Source organism: Salmo salar, chromosome ssa25 (genome assembly GCF_905237065.1).
Source record: "Salmo salar chromosome ssa25, Ssal_v3.1, whole genome shotgun sequence".
Lineage (NCBI taxonomy): Eukaryota > Metazoa > Chordata > Actinopteri > Salmoniformes > Salmonidae > Salmo > Salmo salar.
The window spans coordinates 31,529,136-31,555,359 of record NC_059466.1 but is presented as its reverse complement, the minus strand read 5'-3'; the positions used below and the strand labels follow the sequence as shown (position 1 = coordinate 31,555,359).

Below are 26,224 nucleotides of genomic sequence, written 5' to 3'. Positions count from 1 at the left end.
CTTTGCCTGTTTGATGATTCGTCGGAGGGCATAGTGGGATTTCTTTTAAGCTTCCAGGTTTGAGTCCTGCTCCTTGAAAGCAGCAGTTCTACCCTTTAGCTCAGTGCGGATGTTGCCTGTAATCCATGGCTTCTGGTTGGGGTATGTACGTAAGGTCACTGAGGGACGTCGTCATCGATGTACTTATTGATGAAGCTAGTGACTGATGTGGTGTACTCCTCAATGCCATCGGAAGAATCCTGGAACATATTCCAGTCTGTGCTAGCAAAACAGTCCTGTAGCTTAGCATCTGCTTCATCTGACCACTTTCTTATAGACCGAGTCGCTGGTGCTTCCTGCTTTAGTTTTTGTTTGTAAGCAGGAATCAGGAGGATGTAATTATGGTCAGATTTGCCAAATGGAGGGCGAGGGAGAGCTTTGTACACGTCTCTGTGTGTGGAGTAAAGGTGGTCTAGAGTTTTTTTTCACTCTAGTTGCACATTTAAGATGCTGGTAGAAATGAGGTAAAACTGATGAGTTTTCCTGCATTAAAGTTCCCGGCCACTAGGAGCGCCACCTCTGGGTGTGCGTTTTCCTGTTCAGTTATGGCAGTATACAGCTCATTGAGTGTGGCCTTAGTGCCAGCATCGATTTGTGGTTGTCTGTCGACAGCTACAAAAAATACAGATGAAAACTCTCTTGGTTAATAGTGTGGTCTACAGCTTATCATGAGATACTGTACCTCAGGTGAGCAAAACCTTGAGACTTCCTAAGAGTTCGAGCACCAGCTCTTGTTTACAACATACAGTTGAAGTCGGAAGTTTACATACACTTAGGTTGGAGTCATTAAAACTCGTTTTCAACCACTCCACAAATTTCTTGTTAACAAACTATAGTTTTGGCAAGTCGGATAGGACATCCACTTTGTGCATGACACAAGTCATTTTTCCAACTATTTTTTACAGATTATTTCACTTATAATTCACTGTATAATAATTCCAGTGGGTCAGAAGTTTACATACACTAAGCTGACTGTGCCTTTAAACAGCTTGGAAAATTCCAGAAAATGACGTCATGGCTTTAGAAGCGTCTGATAGGCTAATTTACATCATTTGAGTCAATTGGAGGTGTACCTGTGGATGTATTTAAAGGCCTACCTTCAAACTCAGTGCCTCTTTGCTTGACATCATGGGAAAATCAAAAGAAATCAGCCAAGACAGAAAAATAATTGGAGACCTCCCCAAGCCTGGTTCATCCTTGGGAGCAATTTCCAAACGCCTGAAGGTACCATGTTCATCGGTACAAACAACAGTACGCAAGTATAAACACCATGGGACCACGCAGCCATCATACCACTCAGGAAGGAGTGTTTGTCTCAGAGATGAACGTACTTTGGTGCGAAAAGTACAAATCAATCCCAGAACAACAGCAAAGGACCTTGTGAAGATGCTGGAGGAAACAGGTACAAAAGTATCTATATCCACAGTAAAAGGAGTCCTATATCGACATAACCTGAAAGGCCACTCAGCAAGGAAGAAGCCACTGCTCCAAAACCGCCATAAAAAAAGCCAGACTATGGTTTGCAACTGCCCATGGGGACAAAGATCGTACTTTTTGGAGAAATGTCCTCTAATCTTATGAAACAAAATATAACTGTTTGGCCATAATGACCATCGTTATGTTTGGAGGAAAAAGGGGGAGGCTTGCAAGCCGAAGAACACCATCCCAACCGTGAAGCACGCGGGTGGCAGCATCATGTTGTGGGAGTGCTTTGCTGCAGGAGGGACTGGTGCACTTCACAAAATAGATGGCATCATGAGGAAGGAAAATTATGTGGATATATTGAAGCAACATCTCAAGACATCAGTCAGGAAGTTAAAGCTTGGTCGCAAATGGGTCTTCCAAATGGACAATGACCCCAAGCATACTTCCAAAGTCGTGGCAAAATGGCTTAAGGACAACAAAGTCAAGGTATTGGAGTGGCCATCACAAAGCCCTGACCTCAATCCTATAGAAAATTTGTGGGCAGAACTGAAAAAGTGTGTGCGAGCAAGGAGGCCTACAAACCTGACTCAGTTACACCAGCTCTGTCAGGAGGAATGGGTCAAAATTCACCCAACTTATTGTGGGAAGCTTGTGGAAGGCTACTCGAAGCGTTTGACCCAAGTTAAACAATTTAAAGGCAATGCTACCAAATACTAATTGAATATGTAAACTTCTGACCCACTGGGAATGTGATGAAAGAAATAAAAGCTGAAATAAATCACTCTCCACTATTATTCTGACATTTCACATTCTTAAAATAAAGTGGTGATCCTATTTGACCTAAGACAGGGAATTTTACTAGGATTAAATGTCAGGAATTGTGAAAAACTGAGTTTAAATGTATTTGGCTAAGGTGTATGTAAACTTCCGACTTCAACTATACCTTCTGTTGCTACTGTTCCAATCACATTTGTGATGGTATGCTGCAGGGACCAGTCAACAATGATCACAAATATGTGATCGTACACACCAAAGGGTTAAACAGGTTAATGTAAAATAATGAATTATGTTGGCTTACACTTATGGCACTTCCAATCCCGTTTCATGATGATTATTACGGTCGTGTCAATCATGTTATATACTTAGGCATATGCGAGCATTGTAGTCCTACCACCTCTGCCCAGAGGCCTACTAGGCTTTCATGGCAAGGCTGTTAGAGTTCACTTTGCCAAGTATGAGCCTTGGTTAGAGTCCCTGTTGCAGCTTTCACTTTCTTATGCTACACTGGTGCCAGCTCATCTCTAACTATGTGATCTAGTGGTGGTAAGCGTTCTGTTTTTCAACATTGTGTTGGGTGTAATTACATTGGTGCTTATCCATTGTTCACTAGATAAATCAATGGGCATGATGGATAGAAGTAGTCACAGCAGTTGTGATCAAGCCTTACATCAAAGTTGCCTGAAGCTGAATGGAAAGTGCTATGCCCTGACCAGTTATTCAGAAGAAAATCCTCTGTGACTGTCTAATTTACATACAGTGCGTTCGGGAAGTATTCAGACCCTTTGATATTTCCACATTGTTACAGCCTTATTCTAAAATGGATTAAGTAAATGTTTTCCTCAATCAATCTACACACAATACCCTGTAATGACAAAACATTTTCGATAATGTAAGTAAATCTATAAAAAAAATAATAACTATTCAGACCTTTTGCTATGAGACTCTAAATTGAACTCAGGTGCATCCTGTTTCCATTGATCATCCTTGAGATGTTTCTATAACTTGATTGGAGTCCACCTGTGGTAAATTCAGTTGATTGGACATGATTTGGAAAGGCACACACTGGTCTACATGAGGTCCCACTGTTGACGGTGCATGTCAGAGCAAAAACCAAGCAATAAGGTCGAAGGAATTGCCTGTAGAGCTCCGAGACAGAATTTTCTCGAGGCACAGATCTGGGGAAGGGTACCAAAAAATGTCTTTGGTTTTTAAGGTCCCCAAGAACACAGTGGCCCCCATTATTCTTAAATGGAAGATGTTGGAACCACAAAGTCTATTCCTAGAGCTGGCCGCCCTGCCAAACTGAGCAATCGGGGGAGAGGGGCCTTGGTCAGGGAGGTGACCAAGAACCTGATGGCCACTCTGACAGTGCTCCAGAGTTCCTCTGTGGAGATGGGAGAACTTTCCAGAAGGACAACTATTTGGGGAGAAAAAAAAAAAAAAAAAAGTCTGCTGGAATACTTTGTACATATGAGTGTGAAATTGGGTTTGGTATTTAATACAGTGAGCTGCTGCAGTTATGGAAAATGGGAAAAGAGCAGGATAGCATACAAATACTCACTCAGAAATGTAGCCGAAGGATGAAAAATGAATAGTCCAACAGAAATTGGGACTTAGTTTACCATGGGAATTATAGGGAATGTGGAAATAATGACAGTGTATTTTGTTTCTGAATGTGATTTATTGCTCTGAAAAAAGACAATTGCCACCCCCATGCACCCTGACTTCTCTGCTCACAGCATACTGCCAGGACTATCAATAGCCTAACCAAACTTTGGCTAATGCATTTCTGAGATTAATTCATTACATACTAAGAAATAAAAAATGATTAGTTAAGGGGTACAATGTTATTTCAAACTTATGAGTAGCCTAAATCAATTAGCCAACTATTATAGTACAAAAGCCAAACAATTTAAAATAAAACATGAATACAAAACCTCAATGTTTGTTTTTAGTGTCAAATAAAATGAATACTAAATACTTGAACCTGCATTTGCCTCCGTTACTGTTTTCTATTTTAATGAAATACATCTAACACATAAAGTAGCCTATCTGAGTCCGGCTACGTGTGTTGCAAATTAAAGTGCCTTTCCGTCCCTTCAGAGTATTTCAGCGGCTCTGGAGGTTCAGGCTATTTTCCTACGAGTTTTTAGCCTATACCATTAAGATACAATACAGCTTTTCCTATGGACAAATTGGGCATACACTCCATTTAACACAACTATCGGATAGGCCTACAAACCAGGACATATTCCGGCCACAGATGACGTCTGGATCGAATATAAATCCGAGAGGAGATTCAGCCGAGGTAGACTAAAAATACAAAATCAAGTTGACCACCTCCGTAAAAACATTAAAATAAAAATGGGTTTATTTGAATTTCTACTCATGCTAGATTACATTTACATTAAAATGATCTTGTAAAATATATTATACATTTTATACTGAAAGATCCTTGAATATATAAATATATTGCATGTATTAAATTGAATTTGGTAGCCTACTCCTTAGTCATTGTAGGCTATTATTGGCTAGTATGAATAGGCTATATTTTCTGCCATATTTTTCTGAGTCCAGCTCCCACAGAGGGATCTGTTTCATCACCAGGACTGTGGGAGAAAATATCAGGATAAACCACAGAGGGTAAAAATATTATCCTAAGCAGTCCGGATCGCAGGTTAGTCTATCCAAGTATCACAGTGAGGCTGAGCTCTTCTCCATGTTCCATCTCCATCTGTAGACCAGAGCCCACAACTGAACAGGCAGAATGCCTACGATTGACAGGGCATTAGCCTACTCACTACCCACAGACTGTCATGAAGGGAAGGTGTGTGTGTTGTGTGTGATAGAGCTTGAGAAACCCAGAGTATACTGTACATATTTATTCTTTAAATAATAAAAAAAAGCATTATCAGCAATATGAAACAAGGTACAGAGCCTCATAAATGACAACACATAGTCAAGCACCATAGCCAATCTTCCAGTCCCCCCCCCCCCCACACCACACACACGTTGTCCCTCTGTCCCAACCCGCCTTTCTGGATTGGGATTATTCAGAAGTAAATTAAATTCATTAATTGACAAACCATAGAACAGGCAATTTGACCCTCCTTTTCCCCTCAGCAGAAGCCTACTCTGTGGCGGACCTCCTTGAGTACAGGTGCAGCCAGCTCCCTGGCCCTCTGGGCTCCGTGGGCCAGCAGCCTCTCCAGGTGGCCCCTGTCCCCCCTCAGCCTCTCAATCTCCTCCCTGATTGGTGTGAGCCGCTGCACCACGGCGTCCGCTACCAGCTGTTTGTACTTTCCCGTGTCCAGCCCCTTGGCCCACCCTACCGCCTCCTCTACTGTGCACCCCGCCACTGCCGCATGAATCAGCAACAGGTTGGACACGCCCGGACGAACCTCAGGGTCAAAGGTCACCTCAGAGGTGAAGTCTGTGACAGAGCGGCGGATCTTGAGGACGATGTCGTCGGGAGAGTCGGTGAGGTTGACAGTGGCCATCTTCTGGGGGTCTGATTTGGACATCTTGGAGGAGGGGTCACGGAGGGATTTCACCTTCCGCGTGGAGCCTGATTGGAATGAAAGAGAATAGGTCTGTTAAGGCTGGGTTGTGTTAGGCAGCGATATGGCTATAGCCTCTTATTAAGGTGGATGTATGCATGATATCCTTGCTTCAAATGAATCTCTTTTGAATCATGTCACCATAAGAACCAGGTCCTGGCAGTATGCTGTGAGCAGAGAAGTCAGGGTGCATGGGGGGTGTGAGGGTCCATATCCTGATAAATCACCCTGAAACTAAGAGCTTAAGAGGACATCTCTGATTTGGTTTCAAAGACGAGGCTGATGATTGACAGGTGTCAAACTGCTGACAACCCCTGTAATACACACACACACACACATCATCTCAACACACACAGCATCAACACACACACCAAGTCATCTTGAGGACATAGCAGCACCCCCACCCCCAAAAAAATAAATCTATTATCACTCTAGTTCTCAGATATAAGATGACTGGAACAGTCCTTTAATAAAAGCTCCATTACACGCATGGTTTGTTACATCTTGTGCTTTTACGATGGCCATAATGATGGAGAACATGCTGGCCATGTGTCTTTCTGTCAGTCTCCATCAGTAGAACATGCTGGCCATGTGTCTTTCTGTCAGAGTCTCCATCAGTAGAACATGCTGGCCATGTGTCTTTCTGTCAGAGTCTCCATCAGTAGAACATGCTGGCCATGTGTCTTTCTGTCAGTCTCCATCAGTAGAACATGCTGGCCATGTGTCTTTCTGTCAGTCTCCATCAGTAGAACATGCTGGCCATGTGTCTTTCTGTCAGAGTCTCCATCAGTAGAACATGCTGGCCATGTGTCTTTCTGTCAGAGTCTCCATCAGTAGAACATGCTGGCCATGTGTCTTTCTGTCAGAGTCTCCATCAGTAGAACATGCTGGCCATGTGTCTTTCTGTCAGAGTCTCCATCAGTAGAACATGCTGGCCATGTGTCTTTCTGTCAGAGTCTCCATCAGTAGAACATGCTGGCCATGTGTCTTTCTGTCAGAGTCTCCATCAGTAGAACATGCTGGCCATGTGTCTTTCTGTCAGAGTCTCCATCAGTAGAACATGCTGGCCATGTGTCTTTCTGTCAGAGTCTCCATCAGTAGAACATGCTGGCCATGTGTCTTTCTGTCAGAGTCTCCATCAGTAGAACATGCTGGCCATGTGTCTTTCTGTCAGAGTCTCCATCAGTAGAACATGCTGGCCATGTGTCTTTCTGTCAGAGTCTCCATCAGTAGAACATGCTGGCCATGTGTCTTTCTGTCAGAGTCTCCATCAGTAGAACATGCTGGCCATGTGTCTTTCTGTCAGAGTCTCCATCAGTAGAACATGCTGGCCATGTGTCTTTCTGTCAGAGTCTCCATCAGTAGAACATGCTGGCCATGTGTCTTTCTGTCAGAGTCTCCATCAGTAGAACATGCTGGCCATGTGTCTTTCTGTCAGTCTTTCTGTGTGTGCACATATTTGCATCTGGACGTGTATGAGAGAGAGAAACAGAGAGAGAAACAGAGAGAAACGTTGAGAGTACTCTGCCTGCAAATATAACCAATGATCATACAGTGTGCTGACTTACTGAGCAGAGCACGTGGCTCAGGGAAGAAGTCTCCGTAGGTGTTGTTGAAGATGCGGGCCAGGTCCTGAGCCAGCTCCAGATGTTGGACCTGATCTTCTCCTACTGGGACGTGAGTGGACCTGTCAGAACATATAGGAGAAAACCCAAACTTACTAAACGTTGTCTTAAATATTTTATTCATTTGAGGCAGCAGCAACACAGACACAATGTGGTACTGTAGAGACTGATCGCACTTGTAGAGGAGAATATCTGCAGCCTGCAGGACGGGGTACGTGAACAGCCCCACACTCCCCTCATTCTTCTGTTTACTCTTCATCTGGAGAGAGAAGAGAGGGAGAGAGAGAGAGAACAAGAAAAGGAAAACGTGTTGTGTTATTTTTAAGAAGGCATTTTCTCTTTACGAGTGAAGAGTGCTCCCACAAACCCAACATGGCTGAATTCAAGGGACATTTTCTGCCACGTTTGACATTAACTCATCGGTTGAGTAAACAAAAAAGGTGTTTTCTGAGTAGAACCAGAACACTGCTGGCCGTCCCTTCCTTCCCTCTGGCATCCTAGTAAAACTGCATGAGGCCAGGGAAATCACTGTCATTATGAGAACGTTAAAACAGATCTGGCAGGTGAGGTATGAGAAACAAACAGGACTAAAACAAAAGTCAGGATGCTGAAAATGAGAAAAGAAAATGGATTAAGACGGAAGAAAATCATTGACCTTTCCACCATTTGTAACTTGACTAAATAATTGTACTTATCAGCATAATTCTCCCATTTACTGAGCGCAGCACAATTCTCCCATTGAAATCAATGCATCATTTACACAAAAACTCATGATTTGGGGTAAACTCATTCAGTGGTTCTACCACTATTTCAAATCCCACAGCATTCCCAAGCCGTTCTGTACCTTCCACTGAGGCAGGTGTCTGAGTCGGGGCATACTGGTAAGACAGCCTAGGATCCAGGACAGTTCAGCGTGTTCAGAGACCTGTGGAAGAGAGGGAGAGACATCACAACCAGTCAGTCAACATAATTGAAGTCCAAATATTGTTTGTCTGTAGTCCTTTCCAATCGTACCCGTATACGGGTTGAAAAATGACAGATTTGGACATAGATAAGCACCGGAAATGGAACGCAGTGGCTGTACAGTAACACGCTATACATGACGTCAGAGCCCAGTGGCTGTACAGTAACACGCTATACATGACGTCAGAGCCCAGTGGCTGTACAGTAACACGCTATACATGACGTCAGAGCCCAGTGGCTGTACAGTAACACGCTATACATGACGTCAGAGCCCAGTGGCTGTACAGTAACACGCTATACATGACGTCAGAGCCCAGGGGCTGTACAGTAACACGCTATACATGACGTCAGAGCCCAGGGGCTGTACAGTAACACGCTATACATGACGTCAGAGCCCAGGGGCTGTACAGTAACACGCTATACATGACGTCAGAGCCCAGGGGCTGTACAGTAACACGCTATACATGACGTCAGAGCCCAGGGGCTGTACAGTAACACGCTATACATGACGTCAGAGCCCAGGGGCTGTACAGTAACACGCTATACATGACGTCAGAGCCCAGGGGCTGTACAGTAACACGCTATACATGACGTCAGAGCCCAGGGGCTGTACAGTAACACGCTATACATGACGTCAGAGCCCAGGGGCTGTACAGTAACACGCTATACATGACGTCAGAGCCCAGGGGCTGTACAGTAACACGCTATACATGACGTCAGAGCCCAGGGGCTGTACAGTAACACGCTATACATGACGTCAGAGCCCAGGGGCTGTACAGTAACACGCTATACATGACGTCAGAGCCCAGGGGCTGTACAGTAACACGCTATACATGACGTCAGAGCCCAGGGGCTGTACAGTAACACGCTATACATGACGTCAGAGCCCAGGGGCTGTACAGTAACACGCTATACATGACGTCAGAGCCCAGGGGCTGTACAGTAACACGCTATACATGACGTCAGAGCCCAGGGGCTGTACAGTAACACGCTATACATGACGTCAGAGCCCAGGGGCTGTACAGTAACACGCTATACATGACGTCAGAGCCCAGGGGCTGTACAGTAACACGCTATACATGACGTCAGAGCCCAGGGGCTGTACAGTAACACGCTATACATGACGTCAGAGCCCAGGGGCTGTACAGTAACACGCTATACATGACGTCAGAGCCCAGGGGCTGTACAGTAACACGCTATACATGACGTCAGAGCCCAGGGGCTGTACAGTAACACGCTATACATGACGTCAGAGCCCAGGGGCTGTACAGTAACACGCTATACATGACGTCAGAGCCCAGGGGCTGTACAGTAACACGCTATACATGACGTCAGAGCCCAGGGGCTGTACAGTAACACGCTATACATGACGTCAGAGCCCAGGGGCTGTACAGTAACACGCTATACATGACGTCAGAGCCCAGGGGCTGTACAGTAACACGCTATACATGACGTCAGAGCCCAGGGGCTGTACAGTAACACGCTATACATGACGTCAGAGCCCAGGGGCTGTACAGTAACACGCTATACATGACGTCAGAGCCCAGGGGCTGTACAGTAACACGCTATACATGACGTCAGAGCCCAGGGGCTGTACAGTAACACGCTATACATGACGTCAGAGCCCAGGGGCTGTACAGTAACACGCTATACATGACGTCAGAGCCCAGGGGCTGTACAGTAACACGCTATACATGACGTCAGAGCCCAGGGGCTGTACAGTAACACGCTATACATGACGTCAGAGCCCAGGGGCTGTACAGTAACACGCTATACATGACGTCAGAGCCCAGGGGCTGTACAGTAACACGCTATACATGACGTCAGAGCCCAGTGGCTGTACAGTAACACGCTATACATGACGTCAGAGCCCAGTGGCTGTACAGTAACACGCTATACATGACGTCAGAGCCCAGTGGCTGTACAGTAACACGCTATACATGACGTCAGAGCCCAGTGGCTGTACAGTAACACGCTATACATGACGTCAGAGCCCAGTGGCTGTACAGTAACACGCTATACATGACGTCAGAGCCCAGTGGCTGTACAGTAACACGCTATACATGACGTCAGAGCCCAGTGGCTGTACAGTAACACGCTATACATGACGTCAGAGCCCAGTGGCTGTACAGTAACACGCTATACATGACGTCAGAGCCCAGTGGCTGTACAGTAACACGCTATACATGACGTCAGAGCCCAGTGGCTGTACAGTAACACGCTATACATGACGTCAGAGCCCAGTGGCTGTACAGTAACACGCTATACATGACGTCAGAGCCCAGTGGCTGTACAGTAACACGCTATACATGACGTCAGAGCCCAGTGGCTGTACAGTAACACGCTATACATGACGTCAGAGCCCAGTGGCTGTACAGTAACACGCTATACATGACGTCAGAGCCCAGTGGCTGTACAGTAACACGCTATACATGACGTCAGAGCCCAGTGGCTGTACAGTAACACGCTATACATGACGTCAGAGCCCAGTGGCTGTACAGTAACACGCTATACATGACGTCAGAGCCCAGTGGCTGTACAGTAACACGCTATACATGACGTCAGAGCCCAGTGGCTGTACAGTAACACGCTATACATGACGTCAGAGCCCAGTGGCTGTACAGTAACACGCTATACATGACGTCAGAGCCCAGTGGCTGTACAGTAACACGCTATACATGACGTCAGAGCCCAGTGGCTGTACAGTAACACGCTATACATGACGTCAGAGCCCAGTGGCTGTACAGTAACACGCTATACATGACGTCAGAGCCCAGTGGCTGTACAGTAACACGCTATACATGACGTCAGAGCCCAGTGGCTGTACAGTAACACGCTATACATGACGTCAGAGCCCAGTGGCTGTACAGTAACACGCTATACATGACGTCAGAGCCCAGTGGCTGTACAGTAACACGCTATACATGACGTCAGAGCCCAGTGGCTGTACAGTAACACGCTATACATGACGTCAGAGCCCAGTGGCTGTACAGTAACACGCTATACATGACGTCAGAGCCCAGTGGCTGTACAGTAACACGCTATACATGACGTCAGAGCCCAGTGGCTGTACAGTAACACGCTATACATGACGTCAGAGCCCAGTGGCTGTACAGTAACACGCTATACATGACGTCAGAGCCCAGTGGCTGTACAGTAACACGCTATACATGACGTCAGAGCCCAGTGGCTGTACAGTAACACGCTATACATGACGTCAGAGCCCAGTGGCTGTACAGTAACACGCTATACATGACGTCAGAGCCCAGTGGCTGTACAGTAACACGCTATACATGACGTCAGAGCCCAGTGGCTGTACAGTAACACGCTATACATGACGTCAGAGCCCAGTGGCTGTACAGTAACACGCTATACATGACGTCAGAGCCCAGTGGCTGTACAGTAACACGCTATACATGACGTCAGAGCCCAGTGGCTGTACAGTAACACGCTATACATGACGTCAGAGCCCAGTGGCTGTACAGTAACACGCTATACATGACGTCAGAGCCCAGTGGCTGTACAGTAACACGCTATACATGACGTCAGAGCCCAGTGGCTGTACAGTAACACGCTATACATGACGTCAGAGCCCAGTGGCTGTACAGTAACACGCTATACATGACATCAGAGCCCAGGGGCTGTACAGTAACATGTTATACATGACATCAGAGCCCAGTGGCTGTACAGTAACATGTTATACATGACATCAGAGCCCAGTGGCTGTACAGTAACATGTTATACATGACATCAGAGCCCAGTGGCTGTACAGTAACATGTTATACATGACATCAGAGCCCAGTGGCTGTACAGTAACATGTTATACATGACATCAGAGCCCAGTGGCTGTACAGTAACATGTTATACATGACGTCAGAGCCCAGTGGCTGTACAGTAACACGTTATACATGACGTCAGAGCCCAGTGGCTGTACAGTAACACGCTATACATGACGTCAGAGCCCAGTGGCTGTACAGTAACACGTTATACATGACGTCAGAGCCCAGTGGCTGTACAGTAACATGTTATACATGACATCAGAGCCCAGTGGCTGTACAGTAACATGTTATACATGACATCAGAGCCCAGTGGCTGTACAGTAACACGTTATACATGACGTCAGAGCCCAGTGGCTGTACAGTAACACGCTATACATGACATCAGAGCCCAGTGGCTGTACAGTAACACGTTATACATGACGTCAGAGCTCAGGCTCTGCGCTTCACAGCTCCGTATAGGTTTTGACTGACAGCCGTTCTGAACTTGAGTACCGCGCACATCAAGAAGTTGCCCCCATCCTCCAGCTAATTTGGCAACATTGTCTTAAGTCTGGGTGAAGGAAATGCTGTAAATTACAAGGGCTCTATGTATTTTGAAAGATAAGTTGAGGATTATAATAAATACCGCTTTGATGTCATACAAGCCAAACACCCGCGAGTCCAAATGTGCACTATCATAAAACGCATGTAATATACAGTGTCACCATTAATGATCACTATGTTTGATGTACAGTTACAAGATGACATGCTGTTATACCCTGGGTTGTCCTGAACAGAATGAGCTTGTTTAATAAGAACATTTGCCATGGATCACACTTATGAATGGACTCATGACTCCATTCTATTACCATCTGCTTCTCTGAATTGCCTTGCGAAAGCCTGACACTAAGATCGTATTTTAGAACTTAGCTAGTCATGTTGGCAATAGAACAAGCTTTGAAATGATGCCCACCTGACCCAGATTGCGTTATATAACAGATCGTTTTTGGGTTGCACAAACCGCAATTGTGTAAAGACGGGGATGCGGAGCTGTGTTCAGTTAGGAGAGCTCCAAAAAAGTATCTTATTGTTGAAGACTTCTTCGAGTCATAAAAGCTTATTGAAATTACATAGAAACGAACTGTACACACTTTAGAGGTGTGTGTGGCCACTTGGAAAACACCAGTTGGACCTCTCTTTCAAACCCATATTTTTTTTGTCTTATATTGCACCTGCCAAAAACTTTCCAATGAATTTCTTATCAGGTTACTGAATGTATCCAGAGAATTTTCAGATCGTGTTATCAACAAAATGAGGTGAAAAGTACAGTAAATGTAAAATGCACATAAAACCAAGTGTAATGTTTGGATTCAGTCTTGTCAGGTGAACTGCTGTGTCCTCACCTTTAGTCTAATCATTTTGCCATAATCTCCAACCGGTTCCCTTTTAATTGCTACCATGGTTATGCATATGCTTCCATATTTCCTCTGTAATAAATATTTCAATTGATCCTTATACGCCAAGTGTAAGGGGTTAGACGAAGCCTACCTGTAAAATGAAAATCAAAGTCTCTTCTCCACTAGTCTGGTTGACCCCATGGGTCAAGTCAGCCAGGCTACTTCTCCACCACTACAAAACATTCTGCAACAAAAAAAACAACCTTTCAGATTCTCTGGGGACAGGTGGGGGTGACGCCTAGCCCCACCATGTGGCAGAGATAGGAAGTACACTGGATTCCCCCCACCCCCCCTCTCTGAGTCTGCACGCCTTAGCAGGTGCTCTTTTGCCCTAGAGGCCATAGCCAATCGCCATACTCCATTATACATCGGTATCAAGGCATTAGAGCCATTAAATAACTCCAATAACCTAAGCATTAGCAGGGTTGGTTTAACCACTCCCTCTCTGCATAAGGCTACAACCATCCGATGCTTCTCCCTTTCTGACATGGGCCCCTCTAAAATCAATGGGCCTGGCCAACAACTCTCATTGGTGTGAAAAAAATTCTGCTTCAGAGAATTAAAGTTTATGGGCACTGGCAAAGTGGCTGCCATCCCTCTCCATTTAAAACAGATTCTAAAGAGTCTGATTTAAATTTAGGACAGCACAGAACTAAACCAGGACTTTACACTGAATGCATGTAAGCAGAGAATTCCAGCCAGACGATGAAGGTGAGATAAGAGGTTGATGACAGCAGAGTGAGGGACACACTGACATGGCTCTAGTTTCAATAAAATACTTTTTAGAAGGTTCATAATGAACAACAACTGCATTCATATTGAATGTGATCTTTTTTCGTAGTAACTGAAACAAAGACGCTACTATTAATGTTATGGACTGTCATTATAGGACGACTGATTTAGTCATTACACAGTAGATCAACAGCTCTTTCATTTCATTAGCGGGTGGGAGCCAAGACATTCCTATAAAACTCACAGCTTTGTCGATCTGCTGCTGTTATTCCAGTAAGAAATGGTCTAACTTTACTATGATCTTTCTTTCACGCGCACACACTTTTCCATTTTCAAGATGAGGGCCCTTCCCTTAAGACACTATTGATTTCGGCTTGTAACCACTTTTTCAATGAAGTCAAGTGTTTTCTTTGGGCGGTAGTGGTATTTGTACATGTGGAACAGACTCCAGCTCATGTGTTCGATGGGAGGTCCCCTTCACTGCCAAGATATGTGGCATGAAGCTAAACGGGAATAAAAATAGGGCTGTGTGTGTGTGTGTGGGGGGGGAATCACAGATGATCACACTATCAAAACAGACATGGCATTTCCAGAGATAGACACACAAACACACAATTTAGGTGTCCAGGGAAAATAAAATGTCTCATGATTCACTTCTATTCCTAACACCTCCCTGAAACTGATCTGTTGAAGTGGTACATATGGTTAATTTATCATTATCCCCCCTTCATGTGGTTTCCTCTGAAGTAAATGGTGTTCTGTGAATATGTGTTTTCCTAATCCCTGTGAATTTGCAGAGCACACAAAGATAAGGATCGGAGTGATAGAATAAGCGTTTTAAAGCTGCTGCATTAGGTAAACATTGAGTTTGCCATGATAAAACATACATTCCAATATGGCCACTGCTCCAGCTGTCTCTTGTTGACATGCTGGGAAACAGATCCAAGGCAGCCTGCTCAGGCAGCCAAGTCACAAAAACACTCTCAGCTTTTCTACCGGTTTGTAAACCACATAAGAATGTAGAGTACCAGTCAAAAGTTTGGACACAACTACTCATTCAAGGGTTTTTCTGTATTTTTACTATTTTCTACATTGTAGAATAATAGTGAAGACATCAAAACTATGAACACATATGGAATCATGTAGTAACCAAAAGTGTTAAATCAAAATATATTTTATATTTGTGATTCTTCAAATAGCCACCCTTTGCACACTCTTGGCATTCTCTCAACCAGCTTCACCTGGAATGCTTTTCCAACAGTCTTGAAGGACTTCCCACATATGCTGAGCACATGTTGGTGCTTGTCCTTCACTCTAAGGTCCAACTCATCTCAATAGGGTTGAGGTCAGATGATTGTGGAGGCCAGGTCATCTGAGGCAGCACTCCATCACTCTCCTTCTTGGTCAAATAGCCCTTATACAGCCTGGAAGTGTGTTGGGTCATTGTCCTGTTGAAAAACAAATGATATTCCCACTAAGCCAAACCAGATGGGATGGCATATCACTGCAGAATACTGTGGTAGACATGCTAGTTAAGTGTACCTTGAATTCTAAATAAATCACTGACAGTGTCACCAGCAAAGCACCCCCACACCACCTCCTCCATGCTTCATGTGGTTACCACACATGCGGAGATCATCCGTTCATCTACTCTGCATCTCACAAAGACACAGCGGTTGGAACCAAAAATCAAAAATTTGGACTCATCAGACCAAAGGACAGATTTCCACCGGTCTAATGTGCAGTGCTCGTGTTTCTTGGCCCAAGCAAGTCTCTTCTTATTAGTGTCCTTTAGGAGTGGTTTCTTTGCAGCAATTTGACCATGAAGGCCTGATTCATGCTTATCCTCTGCAGTAGAGGTAACTCTGGGTCTTCCTTTCCTGTGGCGGTCCTCATGAGAGCCAGTTTCATCATAGAGCTTGATGGTTTTGCGACTGCACTTGAAGACTTGCAAAGTTCTTGAAATTGTCCAGATTGACTGACCTTCTTGTCTTAAAGTAATGATGGACTGTCATTTCTCTTTGCTTATTTGAGCTGTTCTTGCCATAATATGGACTTGGTCTTTTACCAAAAAGGGCTTTCTTTGGTATACCACCCCTACCTTGTCACAACACAACTGACTGGCTCAAAAGCATTGAGGAAAGAAATTCAAAAAAAAAAACTTAAACTTTTGTGGTATAGGGGGCAGTATTTTCACGGCCGGATAAAAAAAAACATACCCGATTTAATCTGGTTACTACTCCTGCCCAGAAACTAGAATATGCATATAATTAGTAGATTTGGATAGAAAACACTAACATTTCTAAAACTGTTTGAATGGTGTCTGTGAGTATAACAGAACTCATATGGCAGGCCAAAACCTGAGAAGATCCAATACAGGAAGTGCCCTGTCTGACAATTTGTTGTCCTTCTGTTGCATGTCTATCGAAAATACAGCATCTGTGCTGTAACGTGACACTTTCTAAGGCTTCCATTGGCTCTCTAAAGCCACCAGAAAGTGGAATGGGGTGTCTGCTGTCTTTGGGCAAAGTACAACAGCTCTGTTTGTGAGTGGTCAGCCTGGGGACAGTGAGACTGAGATGCGCGTTCACGAGACTTCTCCATTTTTTTCTTTCAGCCTTTGAATGAATACAACGTTGCCCGGTTGGAATATTATCACTATTTTACGAGAAAAGTAGCATAAAAATGTATTTTAAACAGCGTTTGACATGCTTCTAAGTACGGTAATTGAATATTTTGAAGTTTTTTGTCACGAAATGCGCTCGCGCGTCACCGTTTGGATAGTTACCTGAACGCATGAACAAAACGGCAGTATTTCGATATAACTATGGATTATTTGGAACCAAAACAACAATTGTTGTTGAAGTAGAAGTCCTGGGAGTGCATTCTGACGAAGAACAGCAAAGGTAATCCAATTTTTCTAATAGTAATTCTGAGTTTAGGTGACCCCGAAGTTGACGGATGTCAAAATAGCTAGCCGTGATGGCCGAGCTATGTACTCAGAATATTGCAAAATGTGCTTTCGCCGAAAAGCTATTTTAAAATCGGACATAGCGATTGCATAAAGGAGTTCTGTATCTATAATTCTTAAAATAATTGTTATGTATTTTGTGAACGTTTATCATGAGTAATTTAGTAAATTCACCGGAAGCTTTCGATGGGTATGCTAGTTCTGAACATCACATGCTAATGTAAAAAAGCTAGTTTTTGATATAAATATGAGCTTGATTGAACAAAACATGCATGTATGTATAACATAATGTCCTAGGAGTGTCATCTGATGAAGATCAAAGGTTAGTGTAGCATTTAGCTGTGGTTTGGGTTTATGTGGCATATATGCTTGCTTCGAAAATGGCTGTGTGATTATTTGTGTCTATGTACTCTCCTAACATAATCTAATGTTTTGCTTTTGCTGTAAAGCCTTTTGGAAATTGGACAACGTGGTTCGATTCAGGAGAAGTGTATCTATAAAATGGTGTAAAATAGTCCTATGTTTGAGAACTTTGAATTATGACATTTTGTGGTTTTAAATTTGGCGCTCTGATTTGTCACTGGCTGTTGAATAGTGTGGGACGATTTCGTCCCACCTCCCCGAGAGAGGTTGACAAGGCACACCTGTTAATTGAAATGCATTCCAGGTGACTACCTCATGAAGCTGGTTGAGAGAATGCCGAGGGTGTGCAAAGCTGTCAAACGGTGGCTACTTTAAAGAATCTCAAATATATCATATATTTTGATTTGTTTAACACTTTTTTGGTTACTACATGATTCCATGTGTGTTATTTCATAGTTTTGATGTCTTCACTATTTTTCTACAATGTAGAAAATAGTAAAAATAAAGAAAAACCCTGGAATGAGTAGGTGTGTCAAAACTTTTGACTGGTACTGTAGGTTCAAACTCATAATAGAGCAGTGTGTGTGTGTGTTTGGGGGGGGGGGGGGGGGTGAACACTACCAATTGTGGGTGTATGGTGGTCTGTGTGTGTGCGTGTCTGACTAACCTGTGACTGTTGGAAGAGGATAGATGTCTCTGGGTTGATGCCACAGGCCAGCAGGCTGGCAGCCATGTCCAATATGTTAACCCGCAGCAGGGCTTGGTCCTGGGGCTGGGTGATGGAGTGCAGGTCCACTATGCTGTAGAGCACTGAGGGGTACTGGTTCTGCAGGGACACCCAGCTCTCCAGAGCCCCAAGGTAGTTTCCCAGGTGGGGCACACCCGTGGGCTGGATTCCTGAGAACACACGCCCACCTGGAGGCTCCTGGGGGGGAAGAAAGATTTGATTTTCATTGATGAGCTGTTATTGAGATGCTGAATTATCTCCATAGCTAGCACAGTCAGTGGGAGAACAGAACAGCCAACGAAATGAGCCAATGAGGCCAGAGCATGAACAACTACAAACTGCCAATGAAAGCAGGGCAGGCTGTCAAATCAATACAAATAATTTAAAAAGGCTCCTCCTATTTAGTGTAGGTATATAGTCAGAGCACAAATCAAATTTGGGAGAGCGAGAGAGAGAGGGGTCATACACTTTGGTTTATGGCGATCTTGAGTATCAGAAACAAAGGCATTATTTTAAGATCACTCTTCCCTTTCGGATCTGTGGGTAAATAGTGTTTCTGGTTCTGCTGGGTTCTGGCATGCTCAGGTCTGGCTTTGACTTACTCCATTGATCCATGGCCTCGATAAAGTCTGCTAGGTTCTGGCCTTGGTCCATTCCTACTAGATATGACATTGTGCCCGGCCTGCACCACATATTGCGGTACTGAGGTGGCATGGAAGGGGACCTGGAACTTCACTTATGACTTGAGGGGTTTCTTGGCTAAATATATTATGCAGCACTGCTGTTCAGCAGAAAAGCGTAAACAATTTGTTTTAGTATGTTAGGAGGGACTGTCTGCTCACTCTGCTATGCGTGTCTGAGCTTTGGTTATACACAGTGCTTGACATTTTATCGCTGCACTACCCTTCACACCACAAGCGAAAACAGGTGTCATAAAATCAATTCTGGATACCTTGCAAACAACAAAATTGGGTTGAAATCCCTTGCTGTGTAACTTGACCTGCAATCTTTGAAATTCTTTATCTTGACAAATCTTTAGGAACTTACGCAAATATTGTGCAGGTAATTGTACAGTATTTTGTCTTATCATAACTAATCAGAAAACCAAAACACTCAAAGGATGGTGTACGTTCAGCAAACAGCAACAGTAGTCTGAATCCCAATCAGTTTCTGTGAGGGACAGACAGCCTTCCACGGCCTCTGGGATAAGATAACAGCAGTTCCTAGACCAGTCCCATCCTGTTTGTCGTCTCTGTCTGTTCGGCCTAGGGGATCAGATAACTGCTCTGAGACCAGCCCTCTGGGATCAGATTCCAGGTCAGTACGGGGCAAGCACTCAGCGCCGGCAGGAAGGAACTGGGTGCTTATGTCATTATTACTGAGGGGGTAATTGTAGCAGAGAGCCATTGATGCTGAGGGCCCCTTCAGAGGTGTCAGGAGTGATTTGGGTGTGGACGGCCTGAATATGGCTCATGTGTTCTCACCTCGCGTTGACATGCCAAATGCATCCCCCCCCTCCCCTACTCTCACCCTGGGGGAGGCTATTAGCCATGCAGACATGGTAATGGTGTTATTTGAGACAATCGCAGACTAACAGAGTCAACGCTAACTGCTAACTAGCCACTGGGTAATCAGGCTCACACATCACAGACGCCTGCCTGACATCTCTGCTCAGTTTAGCATTTGGTCAGAGAAAATTCTAAAACTTTCTTTAACATGTGCGACTACAGTTGAGGAAATACATTAAGATACGTAGGAAAGTATGCTAAAATGTTGACAACGTGACAATATCGGGATAATTAAGGCAAATATTGAACATGAAAGCGGCTGTTCTTTGAGGAACTGAAATGACCTGATGCTTGGTGAATGGTCACCGATGCAGAATAGCTCTCCCATTCGTAACCAAACCCCCTCAACCCGTCTCGCCCCCTCTCTGCGCGTCTCGCCCCCTCTCTGCGCGTCTCGCCCCCTCTCCCACCCGTTGTGAGCCTGTTGATGACACGTAGCAGCATCGGTAACCTCTACTCATATTTTACTATGAGGGGTGCGATGCTGTCCTACCACAGCGTAGCCTAGGTGACGAGAGGTTTCTTCATCCACATCTAGCATATGGTGAATACATTACACACTGAGTGTGAATAACGCCAACAGCTAGAAGGGTTACGTATACTTTCAGGCCATGTCACAATCACAGACACTTTCCGGGATGCGTGTTCGTATAACACGTGTGAGTGTGTAAGAGAATGATGGAAAGAAACTGAGGGAGGGATGGAGGTTGTGTGTGTGTGGGTGCAGAAGGAATATGACAGAACTCATCACAGATGGAAAAAGTGAATCAGATCTGACATCAAAACCACACTAATGACATTACAGAAATGCAACGCACGGCTTCTATTAAGCAGAAAAACATCAACAATCGTTGATGGAAGTTTTGGAAAAGATTCAGTTAATTAGAAAAACTGTTTTCTTTATGACTTATTTAACCAGAGAAGACCTGCAGCCTAAATTCAATGGAACAGCACAACTCTCCTCTCTTTCCCAAATTCTCCTCCTAGTTTCCCCCAGACCACATGTGGATCACAGCACATGTGCAAAGAGGAATGCCAGAAATCCTTATTAATTGTGTGCAAAGTACAGTGCTGTGACATCTTTCCACTGGAATGTGTAAAAGATGACAAATATATTGCTTTACAACGAGAGAGAGAGAAATCATTTTTAATTGAATGAAGGATTGTGCTCTCAAAGGCATTCCAAAGGGAAGTCCTCCGAGTTACCACAAAAAGAAGAGTCTGCTTTCCTGACAGTCGTCCAAGCATGTTGTGTAGGCCTACGTCGCTTGAGCTATCTCATCTAGGCTAGACTTCCAATCTCAGTTGAGTTGACTGGCTGCTGACTTGCAGCCTGTCTAAGTCTGTGTCCAGCCAGCCAACACCATAAATCACTGGAGTAGCTTGATTGCCATTGGGTAAGAGGCTGGGAAAGTGATTTTCTTCCGGACTTTTCTCCTCACACATCATATGAGAGTGGCTCACTGACATCCCCCTCACAGGGCTTCCAGATGACCGGCCCCTGCAGTGGCCACAACTCCACCATGCCAATTTCAACACTTCTCAAAGTCTCCACCGGGGGCACCGGCCACCTCCACAGGGTACCGTCAGCCCCTCCGTGGGACCAGATCCGTCACAGCATGGGAAGGATCGAGCTGGGCCTAAGCGGTGGGGATTAGATGCTCTCTGGTTCTTGTGTCCGTTTGCCTTAGTCCCCCTCGGTCTCCCACTGAGACAGACACACAGGGTCCAGTGTTCCCCCTCACCCCAGGCATCCCATTAAACACAGAAACCATGCTGAACCAACCTCTAAAACAGGCCTCGGTCCTGCCGCTCCCACCACCACCTCCTTCGTCTCCCCCTTCTCCATCATCCCTCTTTCTCTCCATCCCACTCTCGCATCGGGACCTGTTAAGGCAGGCGACCAACAGAGCCCCACTTCAGTGAGCTATTGAGCAGGAAATGGTGTTTAATGTACGCCCTCACTTTTAGAGGGTGATAGGGCAGTGTGTGTGTATAGCCTGTATCAGATCACAAAGTGTGAATGATCACAGAGAAAACACAAGGGTAGAATGAAAGCGAGACGGAAGATATTAAAAAAACGAGAGAACGCAAAGCGAAGGAGAGCAACGTAGAAGCCAGAGAGGGAAAGAAGGTAGGTCTGGGTGAAAGAGAGAGATTATTTGTTCTCTAAAAAGGGGTTGTGAGGGGTATGGATGGAGGAGTGGGGTGCCCAAACGGAGCGTTTGATTAAATCTGTGGTTGACGTGTGGGACAGGTGAGATTGATGAGGTTCCTCTGTGCTTCATACTGTGCAGAAAGCAGGGAGGAGAAGGGAGAGAGGAACAGAATGTGTCAGTGAGGCGGGACAGGGAACAGGGCCTGCTCACACCATGGGGTCCCCCGGCTGATTAATGGGACTGGAGACCCTTCAAAAACAGTGCTCCCCGCAGACAGAGACCGACAGCACTCCAAAAATAACCAGGAGGCAGCACAGCCCAGGACTACCCCAATACAGAGCTATGGCTACAGTCGGATATCAGACCTAGCTTAATGCCTAGCCAATAAAGCCCTGGCCTAGCCAAGCCGATACAGCTCACCATGGACAAATCAAGACATTGGATAAATTAGGTCCTTGTCAACAGCATTTGATACCATTAATAGGCCTTTGCATTAAGTAATGAGTGTTTTAAATTTGCCTATAAAAAGATGGCTGAATGAGTTAATGATGGAGTGGTTTAATTTTACTCCACAGACTGGAAATAATAATACCATAAGCACAGCAAAAATAACCTGGAGACACTTCATAAATGATTCAATCTATAATGATGGTAACACTGAGGCCAGGGCCAACCTCTGCCAGGAAACACAGGCACACGCAGCGTCTGTTGACTTGAGCGCGGCCCAAAAGCACGATTCCAGATACATTTTAATTAAAAACCATCAGACCTTCTGTCCAACGTCTGGGTCTCCACAGATTAAGACATGGGATTGGAAAGCTTTTAAGGCTCCCTGGGTATTAACATAGACATAGAGACAGACTTATTCTGTAATTCAGTTTAGGTACGTTGAAAAAAATATGCTGACATTCAGGGGAGTTTGGACAAATGGCTGATTTGCAAAGCATTGGTGGGCCTAGCAGGCCTTTGACACACCTAATTATCCTGTATGGAGGAGACTGGTGAGAATTAGTGGGCTTTTCTGACAGTTTCAAATAAATAGAGCAATTAATGAATGTACTCAACTTGAAGTCCATGATGTTTCCCTGTTCCCCTTTCCCTGTTGTGTGGGGCTAGGGAGCTGTTCTAATGGTTTTAGCTGACACCACAGTGAGTGAACTTGGAACTGAGCAGAGCAGAGGCGAATTAGAAGTCACTTCCTTCTTCCTGGAGCGTGGGGTTGAGATGACTGATATCAGCCATTAGGAGCACAGATGAGTTAAGGAGCGGACAGAGAGGAAGGGAGGGAATACCATGTTACACAGTGCTAGGAGGAATCATGGCTGCCCAAAGCTGCTGCCACAAGTCTGCACTCAGGTTACTCGCTCTCTGCCCCTAACAACTGATGTAATATCAGTTCTGCCTACACCACACCCTAGCGTAATAGATACACCATTATGGCCTTCTCTGGCCAGCTGTACATTCAAGTGCATCAACTGCCCACAATCTCATGCTGCAAAATACTTCAAAAAAGGTGCAATATCCAGAAATCGCTCCGCCATTTCCTGGTTGCTAAAATTTGAATAGTTCGCCTTATTTCACTTTATGTGACAAAACAAGCAATTATAGAGAATTATTCTACCATCTAAACTGCTGTGAAATATCCTTTCAATAACCAAAAATATTGTATTTTCAGCTGGTGTACAAAATATTGCAGATTTAAAGAAAATGTGTTGATACATTTAACTATTTACTTTAAAGGTAATTTCCAAACGAGTTGACAGATGCACCGTTTACCATGGATGCAGTCTCCGTGAATGCGGGAACATTGCCTTTAAATGTCAATCGAGCTATAATACAGATCTTCACCTATACTTCAACAATACGGATTGAATCCAGACCCAGTACACTGCCTTTTAACATTAACCTCACAGATGAGGACGACCTTAGTATTTAAAGGATCCATAATTTTCCACGACTTTGTAGACTGACGGAGCTGTATAAGCATAAGAGTTAAACTATCTCACTATAAATTGTATGTGTGGATAGGTTACTAAGAAAATATGGCTACAAAATGTGTTAAATAGTCTCAGATTTATAAAAGGCCAAGTCAAACGTCATGGTCTGCTCTAGATCAGTGACAGTTTATAGTTAATCTCTATTGGTCTGCAGAGGTTCAGTGATTTAACACACTTTTTCGAGGTCAATGTCTTGACGCACATCACACCTCGGAGCATTGTGTCCGGATTTGCGCGCTGCCGTCGACGTTTGGAGATGATTTAAACAAATGAAAACCAACACTTCATTTCTGATGTTATTTCAGGTAACGAAGCACTGCTGTGATGATGCTTTCGGTTCCTCCACTTCCATCTAGCCTTCCGCCTCCGCGCGCACACACCTCTCCAAAATCTCGAGAGTCTTCGCCTTAACAAAACACAGACGCAGCGGCGGTGAGCGCGCATTCCGTTCCTCAGCACCACTGGCCAGTCATTAAGGCCCCACAGCTCGTACATCAGTTTAAAAAAATAAAACAACTCGGTCGTAACACAATAATTAGCATCCTTACTGTGCCAAAACGCTCAAACTATTGTTAGCGGATTGTTGTTGGATTTAACAGTCTATGAATTTATCCAAGGGGGCTCGTGTCATGGCAAGTCAAGGGTGCAGCGCAAGCTCAAAATAGCAAACCATCCTAGAATAAATTACGCATTTTAAGGAGATCAAATATGTAATAATTATAGACCTCTAGATTTGAGGACACATTTCCTCATGAAACAGCAGTCTAAAGCACTAGGCTATATCAACTGCTGAGCATTTCACACAAGGCCTTACTCAATAGCCTACTCAGTGTGCAGGCTTTTGTTCCAGCCCAGTACTAATACAGATGAGGGCTTGCTGATTGAGTTCATTAGTGGGGAGTTAGAACAAAAGCCTGCATGACCAGGGTTGGTGACCACCATTCTAGCAAATACTACTAAATGAATTGCCTATTTAAGTGAAAGGTTTTTAGTAGTTAGGTTTATTTGATATTGTACACATTCGCAGCTAACAGCTGAATTACATGATACAGACAAGAAATATAACAAATAATTAGATTGAGGAAATTGAAGAGTGATGGATTAAAAAGTAGATTGAAGCAGGTCGGGATGAATGGCGTGTGGTGAAGCACCTTTGTATCAAATATGACAAATCGCAGGATAATTCTACACAGCCACATTGCTCATAATCTCAATGCTTTACCACTAGGCAAATAATAGTAGGCAACTACTAGCTGCGATTATAGAACTAATAAACAAACTATCCAAATCATCATCATTATTATAGCACTAACATTGAATTATTAATACAGCCTAAGGGGGGGGTTGAATACATTAACTACATCGTTTTCGTTTATAAACCATGCATTTTCCCAACAAGATAATGTCAGGAAGCCTTGCATCAGCTAGCACTGTTTCATGAACTTGAACTGTCAAAAACAGCGTCCTACTGTTCTCTCCTGGTCTAAGCATAATATCAAATCAAATTTCATTTGTCACATGCGACGAATACAAAAGGTGTAGTGGACCTTTGTGAAATGTTTACTTACGAGCCATGTTAAAAAATAACAACATTTTGGAAAAGGAAATAGTAACACAAAAAAATAACGAGGCTATATACAAGGTGTACAATAACCAATGAATATACAGTAAATGTGCATTTGAAACCCACTACCTTTCCGTCCGCACATTGTCCAGCGTAGAGTAGTCTTTTTGGAGAACGACGCTTTTGAATGAATTGAAGGAGATATTTCACATTACCCCTGATCGGGAGCGCCATCTTGGAATAAGGAACTACGGTGGCTGCCACAGGCCAAACAGCGCGTTCATAATGTACTCCTATATCGGCTACTCTCAGAATGTGCCTTTTGAGAACTAACTTGAGTTGTATGAGATGGCTGGGGAGCCTGCATATTTAATATCATATTATTATACAATAATATAATATTTACTATAATATATTTACTCTAATGTAAGACATTTTTCACAGTTAAATTGTTTTAATCGAGCCCTTCCACTATAGATAAACTCTTCAAAATATGTAGCTACGTTCTTAAGTGGGAAAATAGTATTTGATTTAAC

The 26,224-nt window shown here is 44.2% G+C and overlaps 1 protein-coding gene across 2 annotated transcripts; it reads right to left on the bottom strand.

The window, feature by feature from the left end:
- Nucleotides 1-5,111: 5,111 nt before the first annotated feature.
- wars2 (tryptophanyl tRNA synthetase 2, mitochondrial) lies at nucleotides 5,112-25,973 on the bottom strand. 2 transcript variants are annotated; one of them, XM_014174060.2, is made up of 7 exons: nucleotides 25,818-25,934; nucleotides 21,755-21,855; nucleotides 18,341-18,598; nucleotides 8,274-8,354; nucleotides 7,606-7,688; nucleotides 7,373-7,491; nucleotides 5,112-5,812 (listed from the first exon to the last, which is right to left on the bottom strand). In XM_014174060.2, the coding sequence occupies exons 1-7, from the start codon at nucleotides 25,831-25,833 to the stop codon at nucleotides 5,364-5,366; spliced, it is 1,107 nt and encodes a 368-aa protein (XP_014029535.2). In that variant the 5' UTR covers nucleotides 25,834-25,934; the 3' UTR covers nucleotides 5,112-5,363. The 2 variants fall into 2 exon arrangements, with proteins under 2 accessions (XP_014029535.2, XP_014029536.1); XM_014174061.2 differs by lacking the exon at nucleotides 21,755-21,855 and having other exon boundaries at nucleotides 25,818-25,973.
- Nucleotides 25,974-26,224: the final 251 nt, after the last annotated feature.